The sequence below is a fragment of the Saccopteryx leptura genome, chromosome 1, assembly GCF_036850995.1.
Source record: "Saccopteryx leptura isolate mSacLep1 chromosome 1, mSacLep1_pri_phased_curated, whole genome shotgun sequence".
NCBI lineage: Eukaryota > Metazoa > Chordata > Mammalia > Chiroptera > Emballonuridae > Saccopteryx > Saccopteryx leptura.
The window spans coordinates 242,491,169-242,514,801 of record NC_089503.1 but is presented as its reverse complement, the minus strand read 5'-3'; the positions used below and the strand labels follow the sequence as shown (position 1 = coordinate 242,514,801).

General features: G+C 46.1%; 1 protein-coding gene across 1 annotated transcript in view; it reads right to left on the bottom strand.

Moving 5' to 3' along the window:
- The window catches only part of SCARA5 (scavenger receptor class A member 5), a 107,826-nt gene that overhangs the window by 61,152 nt on the left and 23,041 nt on the right, over nucleotides 1–23,633 (bottom strand). Inside the window, exon 3 of the mRNA XM_066388555.1 lies at nucleotides 18,622–18,750. Within this exon, the coding sequence (XP_066244652.1) occupies nucleotides 18,622–18,750 (129 nt within the window). The remainder of the gene's footprint in view (nucleotides 1–18,621; nucleotides 18,751–23,633) is intronic.

Here is a 23,633-nt window from a genome sequence, read left to right as displayed (position 1 = left end):
AACAGCAGACATCGTAAAAACCCACAGGGCCAGGCTGTGTGCATCGACACAAATGGGTGGAACAGAGGGTTGGCTCAGAACTAGTCTTCTTTGCGGAAAATCACCCTCCTTCTCCCTCACCACCAGGTGCCTCAGTTTCCCTGTCGACTTCTTGCCTGGAGGCCATGCGGTTTGGTGGACAGCACAGTGAACTTGGGCAGACCCAGATCCAGGCCTGTTTGCTCACACATGACCAGAGCCTTTCCTGCTGGGCCCAGAGTTCTCGTCTCCCCGCTGGTGCCAGTGGAAACCAGGTGTGAGCAGTGGGCAGCTGTGGAATGAGCTTGCCTCGGAAACTAGAGTCTGAGTCCAGCTCAGACCCTTACTGCCAGTGCCATTTAAATTTAACAAACACCTGTTCACCTGTGAGAACTATCAGTCTCACTGGGCCTCCATCTTCTTCCCTGTAGATGCAGATGATGGTACCTACCTCATAGCTTGGTGTGGTCAAGTGGAAAAAGGATGGGAAATACAATGCTACTATAATGTAACGGTGGCGAGGGTGGGGCGGTGGGGGCCTTCAGCACGACAAATGGGGCTTTACACTTGGGAATCAGGCCATGGTTGCCCCATGATCACTCAGAATGTGAAGGAAAGAAGAAGAGAGCACAGTAGCAGTAATTCATAACTCACCCCTAACTGACCCTCTGTCTTGACCATATCCTTATGGAAACTGTTAGGCTCACAGTGACGGGAGCTGGATGGGAAAACCCAGGCATCCTTCACTACAGATGGCCTGGGCAAAATCGGGTGGTGAACATGGTGGCTCCAAAGAGGAGCTAGGCGCTGCCGTGGGTGGGACAGTGCCTCTGCCCCAGAGAAACAGTGCCCTGCAGGCAGTGCTGGAGCTGGAGCGGGCTGCCTGGCCGAGGAGACTGCCAGGCAGGAATAAGCAGGCAGGTCCTGGGAGGTCTGTGGGTAGCCACAGAGCCCTGAGCAGAGACCCGTGAGGGCAGAGGAAAAGTGTTTGGCTCGTGGGTTTCTCACGGTGAGACTCTGGCTGAGAGCAACGCCACCCCGGGGCTGCCTCTGGGCTGTCCTTGCAACAAAGGGAGGGCCAGAGCCAGCAAGGAGGGGAGGGCTTAGCACACCAGCCCTGCCCTTTGGAGGTCAACCCTGGGGTCTGAGGAAGTGACAACACATTTCTTGCTATGAAATCACCTATGTCTGGACTTGGATGAGAAGAACTTGGAGGTGCCAGGAATACATTGCCTACCCAGAGCTAGTCCAGGACAGTCTTGGGAGGAAAGCCTCTCACCCCCCCCCCCCACCTCCTGTGCAATCCTGTGCCAGGTGGGCCTTCACCCATGCTTGGGGACACCCCAGGTTGCACAGCCCAGTTCCATCCTCCCATCTTCCCCAACACCTGCAAACAGCTCTCGCTTTGCCACTCTCTGGCCAGCCATGTGATGTGCTCTCAGTAGGATGATGACTCAAAGGGCCTGGAAGAAAACTGGGACCACAGGGTAGGACATTCAGCAGTGCCAGGTCCCTACAGCAGGGCTGAGGGGAGGGGTCATGGGCTCCAGTGGGGCAAGTTCTCTTAGTCCCAAGGATTCTCTTACCTTATGGGATAGGATATGGCCAGATGAGGGACCGAGTGGGCCTTCTAAACTATGGAGACAAGGTGAGGGCTCCAGTCCAGGCACCTGGCTCTCAAGGTGGCACTAACCTTGTCTGTCCTCAGCATCTCCCAGGAACCCCCATGCTGATTTTCCCCCTGGAACTTATATTAAGAAATACCATCTATACACTCATTCAATTAATCCCATTGAGACCCATGATAAAAGGCTTATTTGAGTGCTCAGCTCAAAATATAAGGGGAAAAAAAAAGGTTAAAGTAGACTAAGCAGCTTAGTTTGTAGACCACACCAATAATTAGCATAATTATGCCGTGCACTGTGGTGCCTTCCCAGGAAGAATGGCGGGTGCTTAGGGACATTCTCAAAGGGCCACCACATTATTCAGAGGATGGCATTAGGATGCCCACTTTACAGATAAGCACACTGCAGCTCAAAGAGGTTAATTTTCCCAAAGTCACAGAGTAAAATGGAGCAGAATGGGACTGGAACCCAAGTTGGGGTAATTTCCAAATCTAGGATAATGTGGGCCATTCAAAGGCATTCAAACATGGCCCCTGCCCCTCCCAGGGGTCGGTTTAGTGGGAAGTCAGACACAGAAACCATCAGCCTTAGTACAAGAGCAAAGTGAAAAATGTGAGAAATGAATGCCCAAGGGGAGCACTGTAAGAGCAGGTGCCATGGTTACCTCCTGGGACCCAGAATTTTTCAGAGCTGATGGGACTTCAGAGGTCTAGCCAGTCATTGTCAACCTGGAGTCCCTGATATGAACTCTAAAGAGCCCCAAAGTGGAAACGGATTGTCCAGGTAGAACAACTGGTCACCATTGATTTGCCAACTGGTCAGGTCCCGAGTCTCCTGAGACGAGGCCTCCTGCTCAAGGTCACACAGCCAGTGGCAGTGCTGTGACCTTGAACCCAAGGCCAGATTACCAGTGTGGTGACCTGTTCCTGGTGCAGCTGCTGACATGTCCCCAGCCACACGGTAAAGCAGGAGAAAGAACTGAATCTAGGACGTGAGTGCGTCACAGCACACAGTCAGAGGGCTGTGCTGGTGTATGGGAGCTGAGGACAAAGGACGCCAGGTCCTTCCTCTTCCCCCTGAGGGACCAGGTGGTGGTGGTGGTGGTGATGGCATATTATTTATAGTTAAAATTTTCCGTATATTATGATGCTTTGAAATCTTAAAATAATCTCGTCTGGGAGTCAGTTCTGGGAGCCAGCAGAGTGCCCCACCCTAGCATGGCTCTGATATGCAAACTAACCAGTCCAGAGCTACATCTTCTTTAGTTGGCATGTGCACCCCATGAGGCAATTTTTCTGTCTTAATCATTCCAGCACCAGGTACCAGAGACCACCCCAATAGCCCAAAGCCCACCAAAATTCTTCAAAGTAGCCAATCTTCAAGTAGTTACTCTGTACTGCCTTTCCTTTCCTGTGGAAACCCCAATAAAGGCCATGGCCTAAGCACACCCCTCGTTCCTGTCTTCCTCCTCCTGACCACCCTGGAGCTTCCCCCTGTGGCCCTGCGTGCGTGCCAGGCCTCCTGTACATTTTGTTTACCTGAGCCTCCCCTCTCTTTCCTCCTGTGGCGGCACCCATCTAAGCATATCATGAAAGAATACAACCAGGGAGGTTTCCTAAGAGTCAGCGGAAGAGAAAGCCCACAATGGTTTCTTCCCTTCAATGCTTTTACCAGGCATGACTTCACATGCACTTTCATTCCCTGGTATACTAGATTGAATAGTGTTCTCCACTAAATTCATGTCTACCCAGAACCTATGAATGTGGCCTTATTCAGAAAGAGGGTCTTTGCATACAGATGTAATAAAATTACATTGAGGTTACATTGGACGAAGATGGGCCATTTGCAACAACATGGATGAACTTTGAGGACATTATGCTCAGTGCAATAAGCCAGACACAGGAAGACAAATATTGTATGCCCTCATTTATATATGGAATCTAAAAAGTGCAACTCATAAAAGCAGAGAGTAGAATGATGGTTGCCAGGGTCTACAGGGAGGGAGAAGTGGGAAGATGTTGGGCAAGGGTACAAAGTTGCAGTTATTCAAGATAAATAAGTTCTGGAGATCTACAGCACAGCGACTATAGTTAACAATACAGTCATGTGCCCCGTAACAACATTTCAGTCAACAATAGACCACATCTATGATGGTGGTCTGATACAATTATAGTGGAGCTGTAAAATTTCTATTGCCTAGTGACATCCTATTATCATAGTCTAACATATTCCTCATGTGTCTGTGGTGACGCTGGTAGGAACAAACTTACTACACTGCCAGTCATATAAAAGCATACCACATATGTATGGTGCCAGGTGGGCACTAAACTTACCAGGCAGATCGCTTCTTAAATGATATAAATGTCTATCAACTATGCTGTACACCTGAAACTAATATAAAATAATATTGAATATCTACTGTAATTGAAAAAAATTAAGTAGAAAAATTTCAAAACAAAAGTATAGCACATACAATTATGTACAGTACATAAACTTGATCATGATAATAAAGGACTATGTTATGGTTTATGTAATTACTATATTTTTATTGTTATTTTAGAGTGCAATCTTCCTACTTGTAAAAAAGGTTTGCTGTAAAGCAGTATGCTGTCTCATACTGGCAGCACCTTTGTACATGTCATGTTTACTGCGTCTCTTGGTTGCATAGTTTTCTTTTATGCTTGATTTTAATCTCATGTTCTGCACAGTAACTTGCTATATAGACTTGTAGCCTGGGGGCAATAGGCTATATGCCGTATAGCCTAGGTGTGTAGTGGGCTGTACCATCTAGGTTTGTGCAAGTGCACTCTAGGATGTTCGCACAATGAAATCGCCTACTGACACATTTCTCAGACTGTGCCCTCGTCAGTAAGTGGTACATAACTATACTGTATTGTATACTTGGAATCTCCTCAGGGAGTAGATCTTACATGTTCTCACCACACACACACAAAATGGTAACAATGTGATGTGATGGTAATGTTAATTCGTTTGATTACGGTGATCATTTCACAATGTATGCATATACCAAACATTACATTTTACACCATTAATATATACAATTTTTATTTGTCAATTCTACTTCAGTAAAGCTGGGGGGAGAAAGCTAAAAGGAAAGCAGTTTAAAGAAAAACTTGGGACATTTGACTTATTCTCTTTACTTCACTCCCAAAGAAGGTAGAAGTTATTTAAAACAAAACAAAACAAATTTAGCAAAGCAGTGAGCTTCAAGAACCAAAGGAGATACCAGAAAGCTTGTGTCTGTGTGACATCTGACCCCTGAGGAGGGTGCACAGGAATTCAGGCCTTCCCAGGGTATCAAAATTTAGGGGGATCCCATTTGTCCAGAGAGGTGTGGGAAACCCTGAGGAGGACTCACCCCACCCTGGGCCTCAGTTTTATTTACAGCTGTTGAGGTCAGGACTAATTCTTCCCAGCTCTGGTTTTATTTGTCCTCAGCCTCTCCCTTGCTGGGTGCCCTTGGGTCTTGTGCCCAGCTTCTCCTCACATGTGGCAGGAGTGTCCTCCAGCCCCGGGCTCCAGGGAGCCTCTGTTGGCTGCATCTGAAACCAGGTGGGGGCAGCACGACCACACATCTGGAGAGGGAGTAAGGCAGACCTGTTCGCCCACCAGCGGTGCGCTGCGCTGCAGGCTCCAAGGCAGCCAGTCCCACAGGGTGCTCTGTTCGCAGCATTAGGGAAGGATTCACGTGGCTTTTTCAAAGGGCAGTTTTATTAAAACCACAAGATCATTAGAGGAAATTGACCACAGTTGTTTTCCTTCCTCCACATTCCCTTCCACCCTTCCTCCTTCTGCCTGCATATCTGCTTGCTTAATTACACTTGAAGTGAAAACACACAACTGAGCAGTCTTTCTTCCCTTAACATTATTTCATAAACATTTCTCAATGTTGCTTTGCACTTATCATTTGGAAAGGCTGTGTAATATTCCTCTGTGTTGATTTACCATAATTTAGCTAAACAACCCCGTAAGTTTGGATGTTTATGTTTTTTTCCCCATTTGGGGTGATTATGAAAATGTTAAAAGAGTTTTGTACACATGCCTGCTTTCCTCTTTTGTAATCATTTCACTGAGACCAATGGCGTAGGGTTTTTGAGCTCAAGGGTATAAAGGACTTTTATAGATGCTCAAAGGACAGGGACTTCCTCAAGGCAATCTGCTGGTTTATTCTTGCTCAGCAGCCACAGCCAATGGTCAGGGGACAAGTCTTAATGGGGTGAAGACTCCTTTCTTAGACTCCCCCAAGCACGATGCAGTTTTTCCAAATCTCTGGCACATAATATGTTACGCAGAGGAGAATGTTTCACAGAGGACAACTGGCCAGATTCCGCAGTTGTTAACAACAACAGCAAGAAGAAGAAACTAAGCACTTTGCAGAAGGAAACCCTCCCACGGTGAGTCAGCATGGCCAGGGCTCTGTGATTCCCCCATTTCCCACCCTGGGAACCGGCACCATTGCCTCCAACATGTCACTGTGGGACACCTTCACTGACTGCCCTATGTCCATGCAGGTGCTAAGCGGGGGAGGGGGGACCCTCATAGAGATAGGATCTCTGCAAACAGGGCAGGGGTGCTGGCTCTGGGTAGCCCCACTAGATGACAGCTGAGCTCAGGGCAATGCTTTTCTCAGAGAGAAGCCTGGCACGTGACCTTTGGGAGAGGCCACTTGTGTCCCCCAAGCTGGAGCAGGGCCCTGGCCCACATCTCTTCTAGGATTTCCTGAGGTGGGGGCAGCTATGGATTGGGACCACACCAGCAGTATGAGATGGGAATACAGGAAGTGCCCACCCCAGCCCCCTGTCCCAATTCCCTGCATCCCTTGGATTGCTCCATAAAGGACCTCAGGGAACATGGGGTTCTCACAAAGGGGCCTGGAGAAGGCAGAAGGCCAGGGGTGCCTGCTGGCCATTGGGCCACACTGGGCTGCCAGCTGGAAGGGCTAGTGGGGCCAAGGAGACTTAGCTTTCCCATCTCCAAGGGACTTCTCAGAGTTGGAAGGCACGGGGACAATTATCCTAACAAAACCATCTGCCTGGAGGCCACAGCAATGGAACTGCCCACTGACACCCCTCACAGACTTAAGACTGGCTGGTTATGAGAGAGGCTCTCAGCCTCGTCTTCCTTCCTCCTGGGTCCTCCCACCACATATTTGAGACATGTGTCCTCTAGAAAATTATTTATCGTTTATCTGAAATTCAACTTGATCAGGGCATTCTGTATTTTTATTTGGCAACCCTACATGGGGAGGGGGAGTGATAGGAAGGATCCAGGGAACAGATGATGGAGCCGATTAGGGCTTGGCTGAGAAGGGAACGTGGGAGGCAGGTGAGATCACCTAGGAGGATTACTTGGCTTTTGATTGATACACCTGGGCAGATCATGGTGTCATTTACAGAGATGGAGGAAAATGGGGGATAGAATATTAAGAGTTGTGTTCACATGTTGATTCCAAGGTACTTATGGATGCCACAAGTAGGTAGTTGAACAAATTAGTCTGAAATTCAGGGCAAAATTCAGAGGTGGAATATGATGGAATTTGATGAATGTCACCAGGAATAGAGTTCAATTAAAGAACAGAAGGCCAAGGACTGAACCCCTAGTTGCTCAGAGATGTAGAGGTGAAGCAGGTAGGGGTGAGGCCGTGAAGAAGACCAATCAATTGCATCACTGAATTACACTGGATGTTCTCAGAATATTGTTGTACCTCTATTTTCATATTTACAGAGAAACATTTATTGAGCCTTTATGAGGCAGGCATTGTGTAAGGCATTTTATGTGTTATCTCACTGAATTGTCACAATCCTGGTAAATAATCATAATCGCAGCTTGTAAATAAATGATCAAGCTGACGTTTGAACTCAGGTTTGCCTGATCCCCAAATGTCTGTTCTTCTCTCCACACTGTGTTTTACAGTTTATTTTTGGCATATCTGCTCTCTGGTTGGTGCAACCTTTACGGCAGAGGCCTCTCTTTAGTCCTTTCCCTGTCTTACTGTGTCAAACACAGTGCCGGCCCTTCAGGGGCGCAGACCAAGCATGGTGCCTGCAGGAATTCCAAGAATTTATAACACTTTGTATTCCAAAGGGTGGAGAACAAGAGCTTATCAGTGCTCAGCTCCAATCCCAGTACAAACTGAAAACCATCTGTTAGTGACAAAATCTCCTTAGTAGCTCTGGTGCATGCAGAAGATAGAACCAGAAAGCCGAAGCGAAGACAGGTTTGTTTGTTTTTTTTGTATTTTTCTGAAGCTGGAAACGGGGAGAGACAGTCAGACAGACTCCCGCATGCGCCCAACCGGGATCCACCCGGCACCCCCACCAGGGGCGACGCTCTGCCCAACAAGGGGTGATGCTCTGCCCCTCCGGGGCATCGCTCTGCCGCAACCAGAGCCACTCTAGCGCCTGGGGCAGAGGCCAAGGAGCCATCCCCAGCGCCCGGGCCATCTTTGCTCCAATGGAGCCTTGGCTGTGGGAGGGGAAGAGAGAGACAGAGAGGAAGGAGGGGGGGGGGGGCGCTTCTCCTATGTGCCCTGGCCAGGAATCGAACCCGGGTCCCCCGCACGCCAGCCAACGCTTTACCGCTGAGCCAACCAGCCAGGGCCCAAAGACAGGTTTTGAAGGTACAAAGGCCAAGCCATGAAGAAGGAGATGCAAGCTGCAGGAGGAGAAAGGAGACAAGCTCTAGCCCAGGGGTCCCCAAACTTTTTACACAGGGGGCCAGTTCACTGTCCCTCAGACCGTTGGAGGGCCGGACTATAAAAAAAACTATGAACAAATCCCTATGCACACTGCACATATCTTATTTTAAAGTAAAAAACAAAACAGGAACAAATACAATATTTAAAATAAAGAACAAGTAAATTTAAATCAACAAACTGACCAGTATTTCAATGGGAACTAAAAATAAGACAGCCCCCGTCTTTTGGGGGTAAAATTAATATAAGACAGGGTCTTATAATAGGGGAAACATGGTGTATAGTAATGTGGGGGGAGACTTTTGGGCAAAGGGAGGTTATAGGGGCCATTATGTTGTTGTATAAATACATTTGGGGGAGTATGGGGGCCATTGTACTGTGTAGTAATGGTTATAGTGCTTTGCCTTTCTTCCTACTTCTGCTGTTATTTCACACTGCTTCCAGTGATGTGGGGCGCTGCAGCTGCAGACCGGATGTGCGTCATATGACACGCTTCCGGAGCTATGATGAGTGTGTCCTGAGACACCGGAAGTAGTACTGTACGTGAGCGACGCTGCGCTTTGCAGTACCATCTCATACAGTACTCCTCTCACTGACCACCAGTGAAAGAGGTACCCCTTCCAGAAGTGCGGCGTGGCTGGATAAATGGCCTCAGGGGGCCACATGCGGCCTGCGGGCCATAGTTTGGGGACCCCTGCTCTAGCCTATTCCCATCTTTTTTTTTTTTCTCCTTCTCCTCCTTCTCCTTCTCCTCCTCATCTTCCTCCTTTTCCTTCTCCTCCTTCTCCTCCTCCTCCTCCTGCTTAAATTAGAAAGCTCCTTTTCTTAGCAAGATATGGGTGCTGTGGTCCCAGTGCCTCTAAAGTTTCCTCCAATCCTGGTTCCTGGGATAGAAGCTGACACAGTTAACAAGTCTCTCTTGTTTCCTATATAGCCTGGGTAAATGAGGGCAGGGTTCTGGTGGAAGTCATACTCAATGATAATCATCGAACAAACACCGATGATACTTAACTACATGTCATGGATATTGGAGGCAGTTCACATGGATAACTTAATTTAATCCTCACTGCAATGCTTCAAGGTGGGGCGCATTACTACTTCTGCTGTATAGACAAGGACACTAAGGCTCAGGTAGCTTGAATAACTTGCCTAAGTTCACGCATTAAGTGGCAAAGTCAAGATTTGGTCTCTGGCAGCCTGCCAGTACCCATTCAGTTTCTGCTTCCCACAGGAGTCTCTGGTAAGAGAAGTCCCAGCTGTGGGACCACGGGCCAGCACCGGCAACTCCTCTGAGCCTCAGTTTCCTCACCCTTATACTGTAAAGTCTTTTCTGGACTCCTTTGACTGTTAGGAGAAGTAGATGATATATGTATATGAACATTCTTTGAAAACTATGAAGCATGAGCTGGAGGTAGAAGATAAAGGGCTAATTAATGGTGATTAGAAGCCTAGTGGAGGGGTGGGGTTTTGCAATCATTTTCTGTAAAGAACTAGGGAGTAATTGTTTTAAGATCTGCAGATCATCCAGTCTCTGTTATAACTACTCAACTCTGCCACCATAGCACAAAATCAGGCACAGACAACATGTAAATGAATGAGCTTGGCTGTGTGCCAATAAAACTTTACTGACAAAACACAGGAAGTGGCCAGATGTGGCCCTTTGTCTATAGGAAGGATTCCAACAGGATATAGCTGAGGTTGGTCCTCTGCCCTGTCTTACATAATTATTGTCAACACTTTGAAGACCCAGAAACTTATTGTCAAGTTTGCAGGTGACATTCCCCACCATGCCTGTTTCTCTTACCTGAGGGATATTTGGAGGCATCCATCAAAGTCAGAGAGATATGAAAGGTCCCTCATCCTGGGCAATGCAATCTTTCATGGAGAAGCCATGATGTCAAAATTCTCTTCTTCCTTTTTCTTCCCACTCCCCCGGAGCTAATATGAGACTGGGCCACCTTCTGCTGGGGAAGTTCTATAGCTCAGAAAGGTCCACCCAGCCAAGGTGGGAGGCAGAGGGAAAGGTAGTTTCTCAGGTGAGCGAGTCAAGATTTAAGGAAGAACACTGGTGGAGGGTCTTTGAGGGGACCCCACCTTACCTCACAGGACAGTCAAGTATGTTCATGGGCTGGCATGCCCTCGGTCACATCCTCCTGAGAACTGTTCATATGGCTGCAGGCTAGGGAATAGGGATTGGGTTGGGAGACTGGCTCAGACATGATCAGACAAGGCTGAAAGGAAAAGCTAAATGACAAACATCCAAATCCAGATTCAAACTGATCCAACAGGCTGCAATCCTTGGCGTAAACCAGAGTGATGACATGTAACTAAGATCACTAATAAGATCCGCATTGAAGTTAAAGCAACAACAAAACCAACAAAAAAGCCAGTTGTACTGACATAGGACAAAGGAGCTCTCACTGGGCAATGCTTCCTTTGAAAGAGAGCTGGTGTTTGGGTGGGGTGGAGAATGGACATGATTATTAAATGGCTGCATGGTATTCTACCCATTGGATGTGGTCTCAACTATTGCCATGAGTTACCACTAGAAAGGCTCATGCAAATTTAAGTTACATCAGCCTATGTGGGTGTTGAGATCAAAGTTGGTCACAGCCCAGCACAGCCTGCCCTGCCAGACCACACGGGCTTCATGGTGCCTCATTCCATTTAGCACTCAAACCTGGAGCTTGTTGGGTGAGGATGGGGGTTGGGGTGGCCAATAGGTTGAGGTGTTCAGTTTAGGCCAAATACGAACTGAGCACCTACTATGTGCAAGACATGATGCTAGGCACTGGGAGTACACAGGTGACCAAGACACATACCTTGTCATGAAAGAACTTTCTTTTGGACTAGAAGGGGAGTAAGCATATGCCTCTATAATCTCAATATAATGTAGCAAGTGTGCAGATAGGGACACGCATACCCAGAGGCCTCCAAACCCGGTCTAATGAGCTACTTCTGAAGGAAGTGGTGTTTCCAACTCACTGAAGAACATGAGGATAAGGAGAGAGGCTTATTATGAGCTGTTCCTGCAGGAGGAAATAGAAACCACATGTATGAGATAGTCAAGGAAGATTAGGCAAAAGTTTCTGTCATTTGCAGCTGTTCTTCAATAGAAGCACAATACCTCGTCTGTCTGGGAAAGTGGGAGAGAGGTTCTTGCCTTTGGGAGGAGGTTGTACATGATGTCCTCTGAGGCCCCTTCCAAGACGAAGCTCCTGAATGTCATGAGTGGAACTGGCACCTCAGAGCCAGCTCGCTCACTCCCTCTCTCCACCGAGGGGTCACAGCGCTGAAAACACTGTCCTATCTCTTGACACACTGAGCCCTGCACTGTCACAGCAAGCCCAGGACCCCCCCCCCCAACAATGTCTGTAGTCTTCCCCTGTGTTTATTAGAAATGTGTGGGCTATGGAAACATACCCTCCTGCCACCTGGAGCCCACTGGGTACTCTCTGTGTATAAGCAAACCCACTAGATGCTCAGGCTAACCCAGTAGGTTTCTAATCCTTTGCTATTCTGAGAGATAATATAGCTATTCTCTTAGAATGTAAAGACATTTAGACTATTGTTTAGCATATTGTTTTTCAGACTATGGCTTGTATCCCATTCATGAATTATGAAATGCATGTACAGGTTGTAATCATTTTTTAAAAAATGAATAGAATAGAATAGAATAGAATAGAATAGAATAGAATAGAAAAGAATATCAGCAGCACGCATCGCACGTTTAAGACTATTTCTTGTATATACGTGTGAACACGTGTGAACTCGTTGTGATGTACAATGTATTTCTTAATGTAGGTCGTGATCAAAACATTGGAGAAACACTGATCTAGTCCAACCTGCTCATTTTACAAGTGAGTGTACTAAGGTTCAGACAGTGAAGTGACTTTCAGTGACTTTCCCCAGGATTACAGAGTGTTAATAGATGAGCTGGGACTGAACCCAAGTTTTTCTAACTCTCAGTTCACATCATCAGGCTTAACTGACTGCAGAGAAAGCCAAGGGAAAATGAGTAATAATACTAATAGTAGTGGTAGTACTAATATTAAAATAACAACAATAATAACCGCTACTATTTTTATCATGCTTACTGTGAAAACAATCCAGTGAGGCAGGCATACTTATTTCTGCCATTTTCAGAAAGGTCAAGTAACTCAGCCAACATCACACAGCTGGTAACAGACGGGGTAGGAAGAAATTCAAACCCAGACTCGGATTTCAAGGCTGACTTGAAAGTTCCTGGTGTCAAGCAGCATAAAGGAATACATGATCCTGCATGTCTTAATATTCTCCCCAAATGCTATAATGCTAATACAGTATATACAATGATGTGTGTGTTAATATAAATAATTACACATTTACTTCTTTCACTAGCCCATGCCCTTGAGTAGTGATTCTATATTTACCTCTATTTAGATACTTGGCTAAAACTGAAATGATTGTCTTTTCCCCACAAATACAATCCTCTCCAAAGTTCCTTGTCTCTTCCATTCATTTATTCATTCAAACATTTATTTTTCCTATTATTTTGATTTATTTATTTATTTATAGCAATGTGGGGTAGACAGGAACAGACAGACAGAAAGAGAGAGAAATGAGAAGCAGCAACTCATAGTTGCAGCATCTTAGTTGTTCATTGATTGCTTTCTCATATGTGCCTTGACCAGGGGACTTCAGCTGAGCCAGTGACCCCTTGCTCAAGCCAGAGACATTGGGCTGGAGCCAGTGACCTTGGGCTTCAAGCAGCGACCATGGAGTCATGTCTATGATCCCATGCTCAAGTCGGCAACCCCGTGTTCAAGCTGGTGATCCCGTGCTCAAACTGGCGACCTCAGGGTTTCAAACCTGAGACCTCAGGGTCCCAGGCCAACACTCTATCCACTGTTCCACCACCAGTCAGGCTACTCATTCACAGATTTAAAAAGTCATGCACTTGCAGAATTAAATAGAGTAAGCAGAATTTTTTTTTTTAAAGACAAAACTGTGCATAGTACTCCTTCTTGTTCTGAAAAGGATTAAGGCAGTTTATAAGACACATAAAATACACCAAGGTAACAGTAGATGAGAATGAGATAAATGGAGACAAGTGAGATAATCTAAGTAGAGGGAGAAATGAGATGAATAGAAAAATGCTTTCCATAAAGTCTTTAAGTTGCTGTGGGTGGACCACAGATCTGTCTCCAGGTTTCCACTTTAATTACATTTAAAGGCACACATCTTACAAAGGGGTGACAACTTACTCCCAGTGTGCACTAATTACCTGCTTGAAAGCAATTTTAATTACTCTCAGGTTCACAGTCTCTTAAGGTGGCAACAAACTAATTCCTTAAAAAAAAGTATACCTCCTTCTCTTTTTAAAAAAAATTTATTGATTTGAGAGAGAGATCAATTTGTTGTTCCACTTACTTATGTATTTATTGGTTGATTCTTGTATGTGCCCTGAGTGGGGATTGAACCTGCAACCTTGGAGCATTGGGACGATGCTCTAACCAACTGAGCTACTCAGTCAAGGATTCATACCTTCTACTAAGACAGAAAATAACTTTTCTATGGGCCCTCTAAGTCAGCATGTGTGATGGAATGAACAATGTCCTCAACAATACCCTACAGCAAGCGCTGCTGTAGATACAATTTCCCAGCACTGTTCCTGACAGTGTCCCCACATCACATTCTTAATTCCAAGATGCATCATGGTATCAGTAATCTGTCATAAAATTGGCCATGGCACACTGCTCATTGATTGTGGAGTCAGGGAAAGACCTGCTTGAAACAAGATGATCCCGAAAGGGGGCGCTCAGTGCGCACAGCCGTTGGCTCTCCTGGTGGCCAGCATGCCCCGGGCGGAGCCCTCCCCCAGCGCTCCGGCTCTTCAGGCTTTCCTTTGCATAATCTGGCACGTAGCATTAGCGACATCATACTGTCCTAATGTGTATGAGTGTTTATAATTTTAAATGCTCCCAGAGAAGGAACCACAATCTATCCTGTGATTCTTTTTATTCCCATGCTACAGGCTGAATGTCCGCGCTCCACCCAAATCCATATGTTGAAATCCTAACCCACAAGGTGATGAAATTAAGAGGTGGGGCCTTTGGGAAGTGATTGGGTCAGGAGGATGGAGACTTTATTATGGAGTTAACGCCCTTATAAAAGAGACCCCAGAAAGATTGCTTGCCCCTTACACCATGCATTGGCACAGGGAGAAGGTGGCTGTTTACGGACCTGGAAGAGGGTCCTCACCGGGCACCAAATCTGCCAGCACCTTGATGTCAGACTTTTCAGCCTCCAGAACTATGAGAAATAAATGTTTGTTGTCTAAACCCCCAGCCTATGGCAATTTGTTATAGCAGCCTGAATGGACTAACACACCACGGTTTGTTCCATTGCTCACACCCACTAAGTGCTCATGCACAAGTGAAGCACTTAGTAAGGATAATGATGGTGACGTGTGACTGCTGCCGTTAAGAAAGAACTAAATTAAAATGTGAGAGGAGCCCAGACCTCACCACGGAACTCTCCCTGGTCCAGGCCTGTGGTCTACATTGCTGTAACATTTCAACTTCCCATCAAATCACTCCTAGGTGTTTACACTTCCCTTTTCTGCTGTTTCATTTTAAGCGTGGCAGTTCAAGTTCCTCAATGACAATCAAGAAAGAGGTGGAAGAGGTGGCTCCTGATGACCACCCATTTGTCCCAGAACAGTCATGGGTAACACTGAACTTCTTCTAACCCTTAATATCCATCAGAGATTACCTTCCCTAAAGTGCTACATGGAAGACCTCCTGACCACATGACCATTCAATCTCAGTTCTCTTGTTCATGAAGTTAGGTCCCATAGCCTGTACTATTCAAAAAATGAATCTAGACCAGAACAAGAACATCAGCCCAGGTAATAAACAAAATGGGTTGAAGAGATAGAATGGATGGACAGACATTCCATGTGGAGCAGAATGGACGGAGCAGCCTCCATGTGAGATGATTTACAGCTGCGGTTATAAAACCCAGTGACAGTGGGGAAATAGCAGAAAAAAGATCCCAAGAGGATACTGGTCAGGAATGAATAGTTAGATGGTGGGTAGAAAGCTCAGTTGACAAAACAGTTTGTGCAATGGCCATATTGACCTTCTGACAGGAAGGTGGGATGCTGCCTGAACACAAGGTACAGGATTTGTCTTTCATTCTGAATACTTGGATAAAGATGTGAATTGAGAGATGTCCCATGTAAAGTTTTATAGAGTAATATTTTTGTGTAATTAGATTAGAATTTTGTAAAATTGAAAAACGGTAAGAGCAAGCATTTGTACTCCAATCAGAAGTCACTGATCAGGTATTCAGACGTGGCACTGGGTTGCAGGGAAGGATTTTGTCATCCAGTTGTAAGATGTATGAGCTTTTTATTGACATGGAAGTTTGAAGTCTAAGAGTGGTTCAAATAGAACTCCTCCTGTCTTAGTCAGCTAGGGCTAATAAAACAAAATGCCACAGACTAGGTGGCTTAAACAGCAGACATTTACTTGTCACAGTGGAGGCTGGGAAGTCAAAGAACAAGATGCGGGGAGATTTGATTATTGAGGAGGGTGCTCTTCCTAGCTTGCAGATGGTCCCTTCTCGCTGTCTCCTCATATGGTAAAGATCTCTCTCTCTCTTTCTCTTCCATCTTAGGGCACTAATCCCATCATTAGGACCCCACGTTCATGACCCAATCACCTCCTAAAGGCCCCACCTCTAAATACCATCACACTGAAGGTTAGAGCTTCAATATATAAGTTTGGGGGGCAGACACACTTTAGCCCATAGCATATATATACTATGCAAAGTGACCTCAGCAGGGCACTGAGAGCATGTCTTACCCAAGATAGGGACATGGCCACCACAAGACACCTAACAGAAGGCCAGGCAAGCTCTGGCTTACTCTCAACCATGGGTCTCCCCATCATCTTGGTATTTTCTGAAAGGAAGCATCACTGGATGTCTCCAATCAGGGCAATTTGAAACACTTTCTTTCTACCTGAGGTCAGACAGAACCTCCGTGAAAAACTCCAGACTTGTCCCCTGCATTCCTAAGCCCCTCCCTATGAGAGAGACAGCTGGTGACTATTCTTTCATGACTACCCTTACCAAATCTTTCCCAGTGGACAACTTGATTTTCCAGACAAGAACCTGGGAGGTGACAGTGGCCATGCCACAGAGCCAAGAGAGGAACTGTGATGCTTTGTTTCATCCTATCAGTTCTAATCCAATCCAAATTTTTATTCCACACAGGCAATCTGATACCCAGGAATTTCAGGTTCAAAGGTAAGAATGATGAAAAATCCTCCCCCGATTTCCGCATGGGACAGTTTAGGAAGCATGACAACGTTCCCATTAGATTGAGAAACCATGTTCCACCCTCCTTTCTGAAATACCCAGGATGTCATCATAAATCCTACTCAAATTCCAAGTCTGGACAGCACTACTTCTTAGAAACTCTCCTCTATTTTGAATGGAAATCTGTATCTTTACCAAATCCACCCATTTGTTAATTTCTAACCCCTGAGACCACATAGAATACATCTGCTCTTTCAACATGGTAGCCCTTCAAATACCAGAGAGAACTTTCAGCCCCTATACAAGTCTCTTCTTCCCTAGAGATGGCACCCTGCCAGGCCCTCTGGGCCTCCAGAGGCCTGTCCTTGGGACCCCACCAGCCTGACTGTCTCCTTTGGACTCTCTTCTATTACCTAAAAGTTCCTGTTCAACAAAGAAGTTGTAATATCATAACCCAGCTTTCCTGCTGGGCTGAAACACTTCCCAACAATTCTAGAAATTTATTGTGGTTGTGGCTGCTAAGCCCACAAAACCCAGATCCCAGTCTCTCACTGAACAGCCCAAGAACATGTTCAAACTCTGCTCTGGCCGGTCACCATCCCTGGGATGAGTCATGCGTTTCCCTCCATGTTGCAGTTGGCTGCCCGTAATGTTGCCCTTTGCCCTGAGTGTGGGACCTGGAGGGAGAAGGCAGCGTTAAACATCCCATCACTGGGCCCAGGTGACTATTTTCACTTGACAGACAGTGAGACCAGACCAGGGAGGTCCTAAGCACCTGCCTCAGGATTTCTGGTGAAAGAGCTTAACCTCCAGATTCCTCCCCTGGAGTTAATTCAAGGACCCCACCCTCAGTACGCCCAGTCAGTTCTGCCTGGCCAGCGGCCTTGCTCTGACCAATCCCCCCACATGCCACACCCACACTTGCACTGCATGTGCCTCCTCTGGGTTATCACAGCACTTGCAGTGTCGACATACAGTCCCCATCACAGTCCCATTGCAGGGCTCTCTCGGTGTGTCTCAGTCTCATCCCTTAGAACAGGACTTCCTTAGAGGAAGCCCCTGCGTCTTATTTAGCTGAGTCTCCAATCTTAGCATGGAACCTCACACAAAGCTGGCTGACTTAAGACGAGCGAGGTTGAAATAAACTGCTTTCTTGGCTTACTTTGTCAAGCCTTACATTCATACCTCCATTGAGAAAGGTGGGCCTTGGGTGTCCCTCCCTTTGGGCGGCAGTAGGAGAGGCCATCACAGCCTCTATCCGTCCACTACCTCCATCATGGTGGGATGACCTCTGGATGTGAATTGGGCTGCTCACAGCATGGGGTCCTCCATCTGATCCCTTCCTACATCCATGCTCTGCTCCTTCCTGACTAGAGAACGTGCTTCAAACTCCAGCCTGTCACCACCAGCCTGTGCTGCAGACAGAAACTGGGGAGAAGAGCCCAGCTGAACTGAGGCAAATCCCTTCCACCCCCAGTAACAACCAAAGGGCAGCAGGCTGACCATGACCCTGATTAGACTCAGCAGCAAAGTATCTCACGACTATTTGCATCACAACCCAGGATAAGGGCCCAGCCTGCTCAGTGAAAACCACAGTACAAAGCTCCAGAGAGGCCCCATAATACACATGTCACAGGACGGCTCTGGAAAAGTCAGGCGCCACTTGAAGCAACCAGGTCTCTGTCCCTGGACTCAGTGATCTCCTAAGCTCCCATGGTCCCTGCCAGGAACTCATCTCAAAGGAAACAGGCAATGGTGCTCACACTGGTGTCTGGTCGGAAGGACCAGCCAGCTTCCCCGTTCACAGTTTCCATGGCGAGGAGGGCAGAGTTCAGGCTCACAACTGCGGGAATAAAGGGCGGAGGCTCCACCTCTCTGGTTCCCACCTGCTCTCCCTTCCTGCGCAGCTCCTTCCACATCCTTAGAGGCCAGGACGGAAGAGGGCGCTCTTACCTGCTAAGATGAAGATGCCCACGAGCATCAGGAGGACCAGCAGGTAGAGCCCGAGGACTGCGTGCTTCAGGGCCGACAGGGAGCCCAGCTGGGTGCAGCAGCCGCCCACCCGTCGTTTCTGGCATGGACCTACGCGATAAGGGTAAGAGGAGGAAAAGGAAAAAGATGCTTGAAAAACTCCTAAGCTTTTTCTCTCATTGGTCTCAGCTCTCCCTGATGCACGTAGCTGCTTGCGTGGAGCATGCGCTCAGAGATCTGTAACGCCGCTGTAATGATGAGGAGCTTTGCAGAACCAACATCATTTTCAGCGTCTAGCTCTCCTCCCACTCTCGGGGCTTTAAAATTTTTTTAAATTATTTATAAATTACATTTCACATTAGATATTATTTTGTATTAGTTTCAGGCATACAGCATAATGGTCAAATAATCATACACTTCACAAAGTTATCCCCCTCCCACTCCCGATATTTCCGAGTACCAAGTGGCCACCATACCTGGTTATTACAATATTATTGACTGTATTCCCTATGTTGTACTTTGCATCCCCCTGACTATGCTGTAACAATCAATTTGTACTCCTCAGTCCCTTCACCTTTTTCACCCAGTCCCTCCTTCCTGGCAACCCTCAGTCTGTTCTCTGTATCTGAGTCTGTTTTGTTTGTTCCCTTATTTTGTTCTTTAGATTCCACATATAAGTGAAATCATGGGCCACCCTCTGCGCTCTTGAACAAGCCAGACAGGCACGTCCGACACTCACGTGCCCATACAAATTCTCCCTCCTGGAGCCAGTCCAAGGAGCAGAGAAAGCTCAAATAGGCTGGAATATGTGTCCTTCATACAAAATTATTGTTCCATGTGATCTGGAGAATATAGAGAGAATTAACAGCACGGATTGAAAAACTCCAACTTCTACGGTGGCCGGGAAGGGATGGAAATGAGCCGAGTGGGCCAGGTGGGCCTGGGGAACCCAAGTGAGCACGCCTGGTCTGGAAGAGGTTGTGCGTAGGAATGACAGATGCGTGTTGCCAGATCCAAAATTTTCAAGACAAGCCAGAAGTGATTTAGGGAAACACCCCTGTTTTTAAGTGTTCACAACTAATTTAAAACAACAAACAAGACAAAAAGCAAAAAGCACTCGGGAGTACAAACCAAACACATTTGCATCTGACCACTGGTTTGTAACCTTATATTTAGATTTACAGGAAAACATAGTAACTTCATTCTGTGAAACGACACAGGGTTCACCAGCTTCTGGCCCCAATAGAGCAGCAAAATATCAGCACTCTACTGGATCTTATGAATAGTTTAGTCCAAACCCCTTAAGTAATACAGATAAGATGGCAAATGATAGTGTGTTAGTGGCAAACTAGGTGAGACCCAGGTGCTCTGACTTCCTTCAGGCCGTCTTTCAGCTAGACTTCCGATTTGAGCAACCTTTCTCTGACAGCTGTGCCGAGCTGAGGCCAGAAAGCTCACTACCCTTTGCCTGCTCCATCAGCTGACAGTGGAAAGGAAGGATGCTCACCCACCGTGATCTCCAGCAGGGCCGGTAAGAAGCACTGGAGGGCGTTTCAAAATATGCACACCCCTCTTATGCTTATTCTCAAAGTTAGCAACTGTTGCACCTGGAGGACTGTGGGAGCAGAGAAAAGTTTACAACAAGATGTCGCAATGACTGATACTCAGAAAATGTTTATAAAAATGGTGTGATGTTTACAATTCTTTGCGAGGGTGGTGGTTGGGGAGCCGCTTATTACCTGTCAGGTATCAATCACCTCCGTGGCCTTCAGGAGGTTTGGTTACCATGAGGGAAATGGTGGTGACCACATTGGGGCCCTGGCTCCCCAGCGGAATTGTTAGGCGAGGAACATTTTCTCACTCATGTACCCCATTTTATTGAGAATACACTGTCCAAACAGCTAAGTGGAAAACTATCACATAACATTGCCATAAAACATTGGGTACAATTTGGAGCAAGTTGTTAAGATAAACAAATTCTTGCCAACCCTTAAATCTTAGCAATTTTTGAAAGGTTAACCTGAGTTTCCACTAGGACTCGCACAGAGTACATCTTTCTAACCCACCCTAGATCTTCTTCGCCCTTTCCACACACTCGGCTCTGCAACCTGTGTTGCTCCTAAATATGTAGGCTTCTTACATCATTGCGTCTTATTTTTCCCCTTGTGAGAGTTGCTGGCTGTCTGGCTACAACCTACTAGAGTCTGTTTCCTTTAAGAGTCAGATGGTAGATGATGATGAGAATGATGGCAAAGCAACTGCTGGGGTGGGTCAGAAGATACCACGCTGAAATGTATTATTCACATATTTATCCCAACCAATCTTGGGCTTCTTCATTCATTGGCTTTTTCTGACCCTCTTCTTATTTCTTTTGGAGGTTTAATTAAGTTAAACTATATTCTGTTAATTGTTCCAGTTCCAGTGGAATCTTGTTTTTCTGGTTTATTATAACAAGAAATCATTCACTCTCAAAAAAAAAAAAATTGATCTATTTTTTTTGCTAGCAATGTAGAAATGCTACATTTCTATTGAGGTACAAGTCACTACAATTTGCCTGAACTTGCGGCAGTCAATTTAATAAGCTGAATGTTAATACAGTCAAGGGTTAAATGCAAACAATATACATTCACAATTTGACTACATCACAATTTTAAAAGTGTCAGATCAGTGCTAATTGTCATTCAGCTTGAATTTTTTCCTCTTTGGCGGGAAACAAAAATGTAAGGCCCTCTCCTTCTTCTAGGAATGAGAACATTTTCCTAACCCAATCAGTCATGAAGGCAAGGACTATTTTTTTTTTTTCTTTAATCCCACTAATTAGAACACCATCCTTTTATCTCAAGTTTGTACTGACTTTCAATCTTGGCAGAACAGGAAGAGGAAAATCCTACAAGCCAACAACTTGAACCTTGACTTTGTCCTTCATACATGTATAGCTAACTCACATTGGTATAGTTCTATTTTTTCCCCATAAAAAAAGTACTTTCCTTCCCCTGCACCTGAGGCTTCAGTTTAAGCACCCTCTGAATAAGTCCCTCTGTCAGCTAACACACACAACATAGACCTTCTTCTGAGAGAGCTTAGTCCTTTTAGCAGGACTAGATTACTTTGTACATTAAACAAAATCTATTTTAAATGGAACACAATAAGGGTTTCAAATAGAGATTTTCACAAATCATTAGACAAGCAGAACATGAATGGTTCTGGCAAGACAGCTAGAGAATAAGACTGAGAGGGAAAGAAGACAAGTTACCAAGTCTGCCCCAAACACATTATTGACTTTTTAATTTAACATGGCAGCAGCATGTTAGCTGGGTAAACCATTCAAATTATTTAAGCTGGGTGGAAGATTAAAAACATCCCAAAATAATATATTCAGTAAAGCCAGGGCAAGAAGTATGCTCAACTTGTTTGTTTAAAAAAAAAAAAAAGTAGCCCTGGCCGGTTGGCTCAGTGGTAGAGTGTCGGCCTGGCATGCAGGAGTCCCGGGTTCGATTCCTGGCCAGGGCACACAGGAGAAGCGCCCATCTGCTTCTCCACCCCTCCCCCTCTCCTGCCTCTCTGTCTCTCTCTTCCCCTCCCGCAGCCAAGGCTCCATTGGAGCAAAGTTGGCCTAGGTGCTGAGGATGGCTCTATGGCCTCTGCCTCAGGTGCTAGAACGGCTCTGGTTGCAACAGAGCAACACCCCAGATGAGCAGAGCATCGCCCCCTGGTGGGCATGCCGGGTGGATCCCGGTTGGGCGCAGGCGAGAGTCTGTTTGCCTCCCGGTTTCCGACTTCAGAAAAATACACACACAAAAAAAAAAAGTAAAAGAAGGAGCTACCAAGCCATGGAAAAACATGGAAGAAACTTAAATGCATATTGCTAAGTAAAAAAAGTTAGTCTGAGAAGGCTGTATATTGTTTGAGTTCAACTATATGATATTCCAGAAAAGGCAAATTATGAAGACAATAATAAGATCATGGTTGCCAGGGCTTGGAAGAGAGGAGGGATAAATAGGTGGAGCACAGTGAGACTATTCTGTGTGACACTGTAATAATGCACACGTATCATTATGTAGTTGTCCCAACCCACAGAATGTACCACACCATGAGTGAACCCTTATGTAAACTATGGACTTTGGATGATGAGGAGTCAATGTAGGTTTATAGGTAGTAACAAATACAGCCCTGTATTGCAAGATGCTGGTAGTGAAGGCGGCTGTGCATGTAGGGGGCCATGGGGTATATGGGAACTTGCTGCTCCTTCCACTAATTTTGATAGAAACCTAAAATTGTTTTAAAAATAAAGTCTATTTTTTTAGGCCCTGGCTCGTTGGCTTAGTGATAGAGCATCAGCCTGGCATGTGGATATCCTGGGTTCTATTTCTGGTCAGGGCACACAGGAGAAGCACCCATCTGCTTCTCCACCCCTATCCTCTCCCTCCCTCTTCTCTCTCTCTCTCTTCCCCTCCTACAGCCATAGCTTGACTGGTTTGAGCGCATTGGCCTGGGCACTGAGGATGGCTCCGCAGAGCCTCCGCCTCAGGTGTTAAAAATAGTTCCATTGCAAGCATGGCCCCAGATAGGCAGTGCATCGGCCCCAGACAGGGGTTGCCAAGTGGATTCAGTCAGGGCGTATGTGGGAGTCTGTCTCTCTAGCTCCCTTCTCTCGCTTGGAAAAGAAAAAAAAAGTCTATTTTTTTTAATATAGAGGTTTTGACCTATGGATTGTTTGGGTAACCCTTTAACAAGCATTTATTGAACACCCACCATCAACTGCCTTACTGTGGAGGACAACCTTCAAAAATGATCCCTGACCCCCTGTGTAGTCTCCTTCTGCATTGTACCAGGATTGGTTTCTGTGACCAATGGCAGAAGTGATGGTGTGTCAATGCTGATATTAGACAGAAGATACCGCAACTTCCTTTTTGCTCTCTCTTTCTCTTTCTTCTAACAATTATTTGGAGGGAAGCCCGCTGCTGTGTCATGAACACCCTATAGAGAGTGAGTCC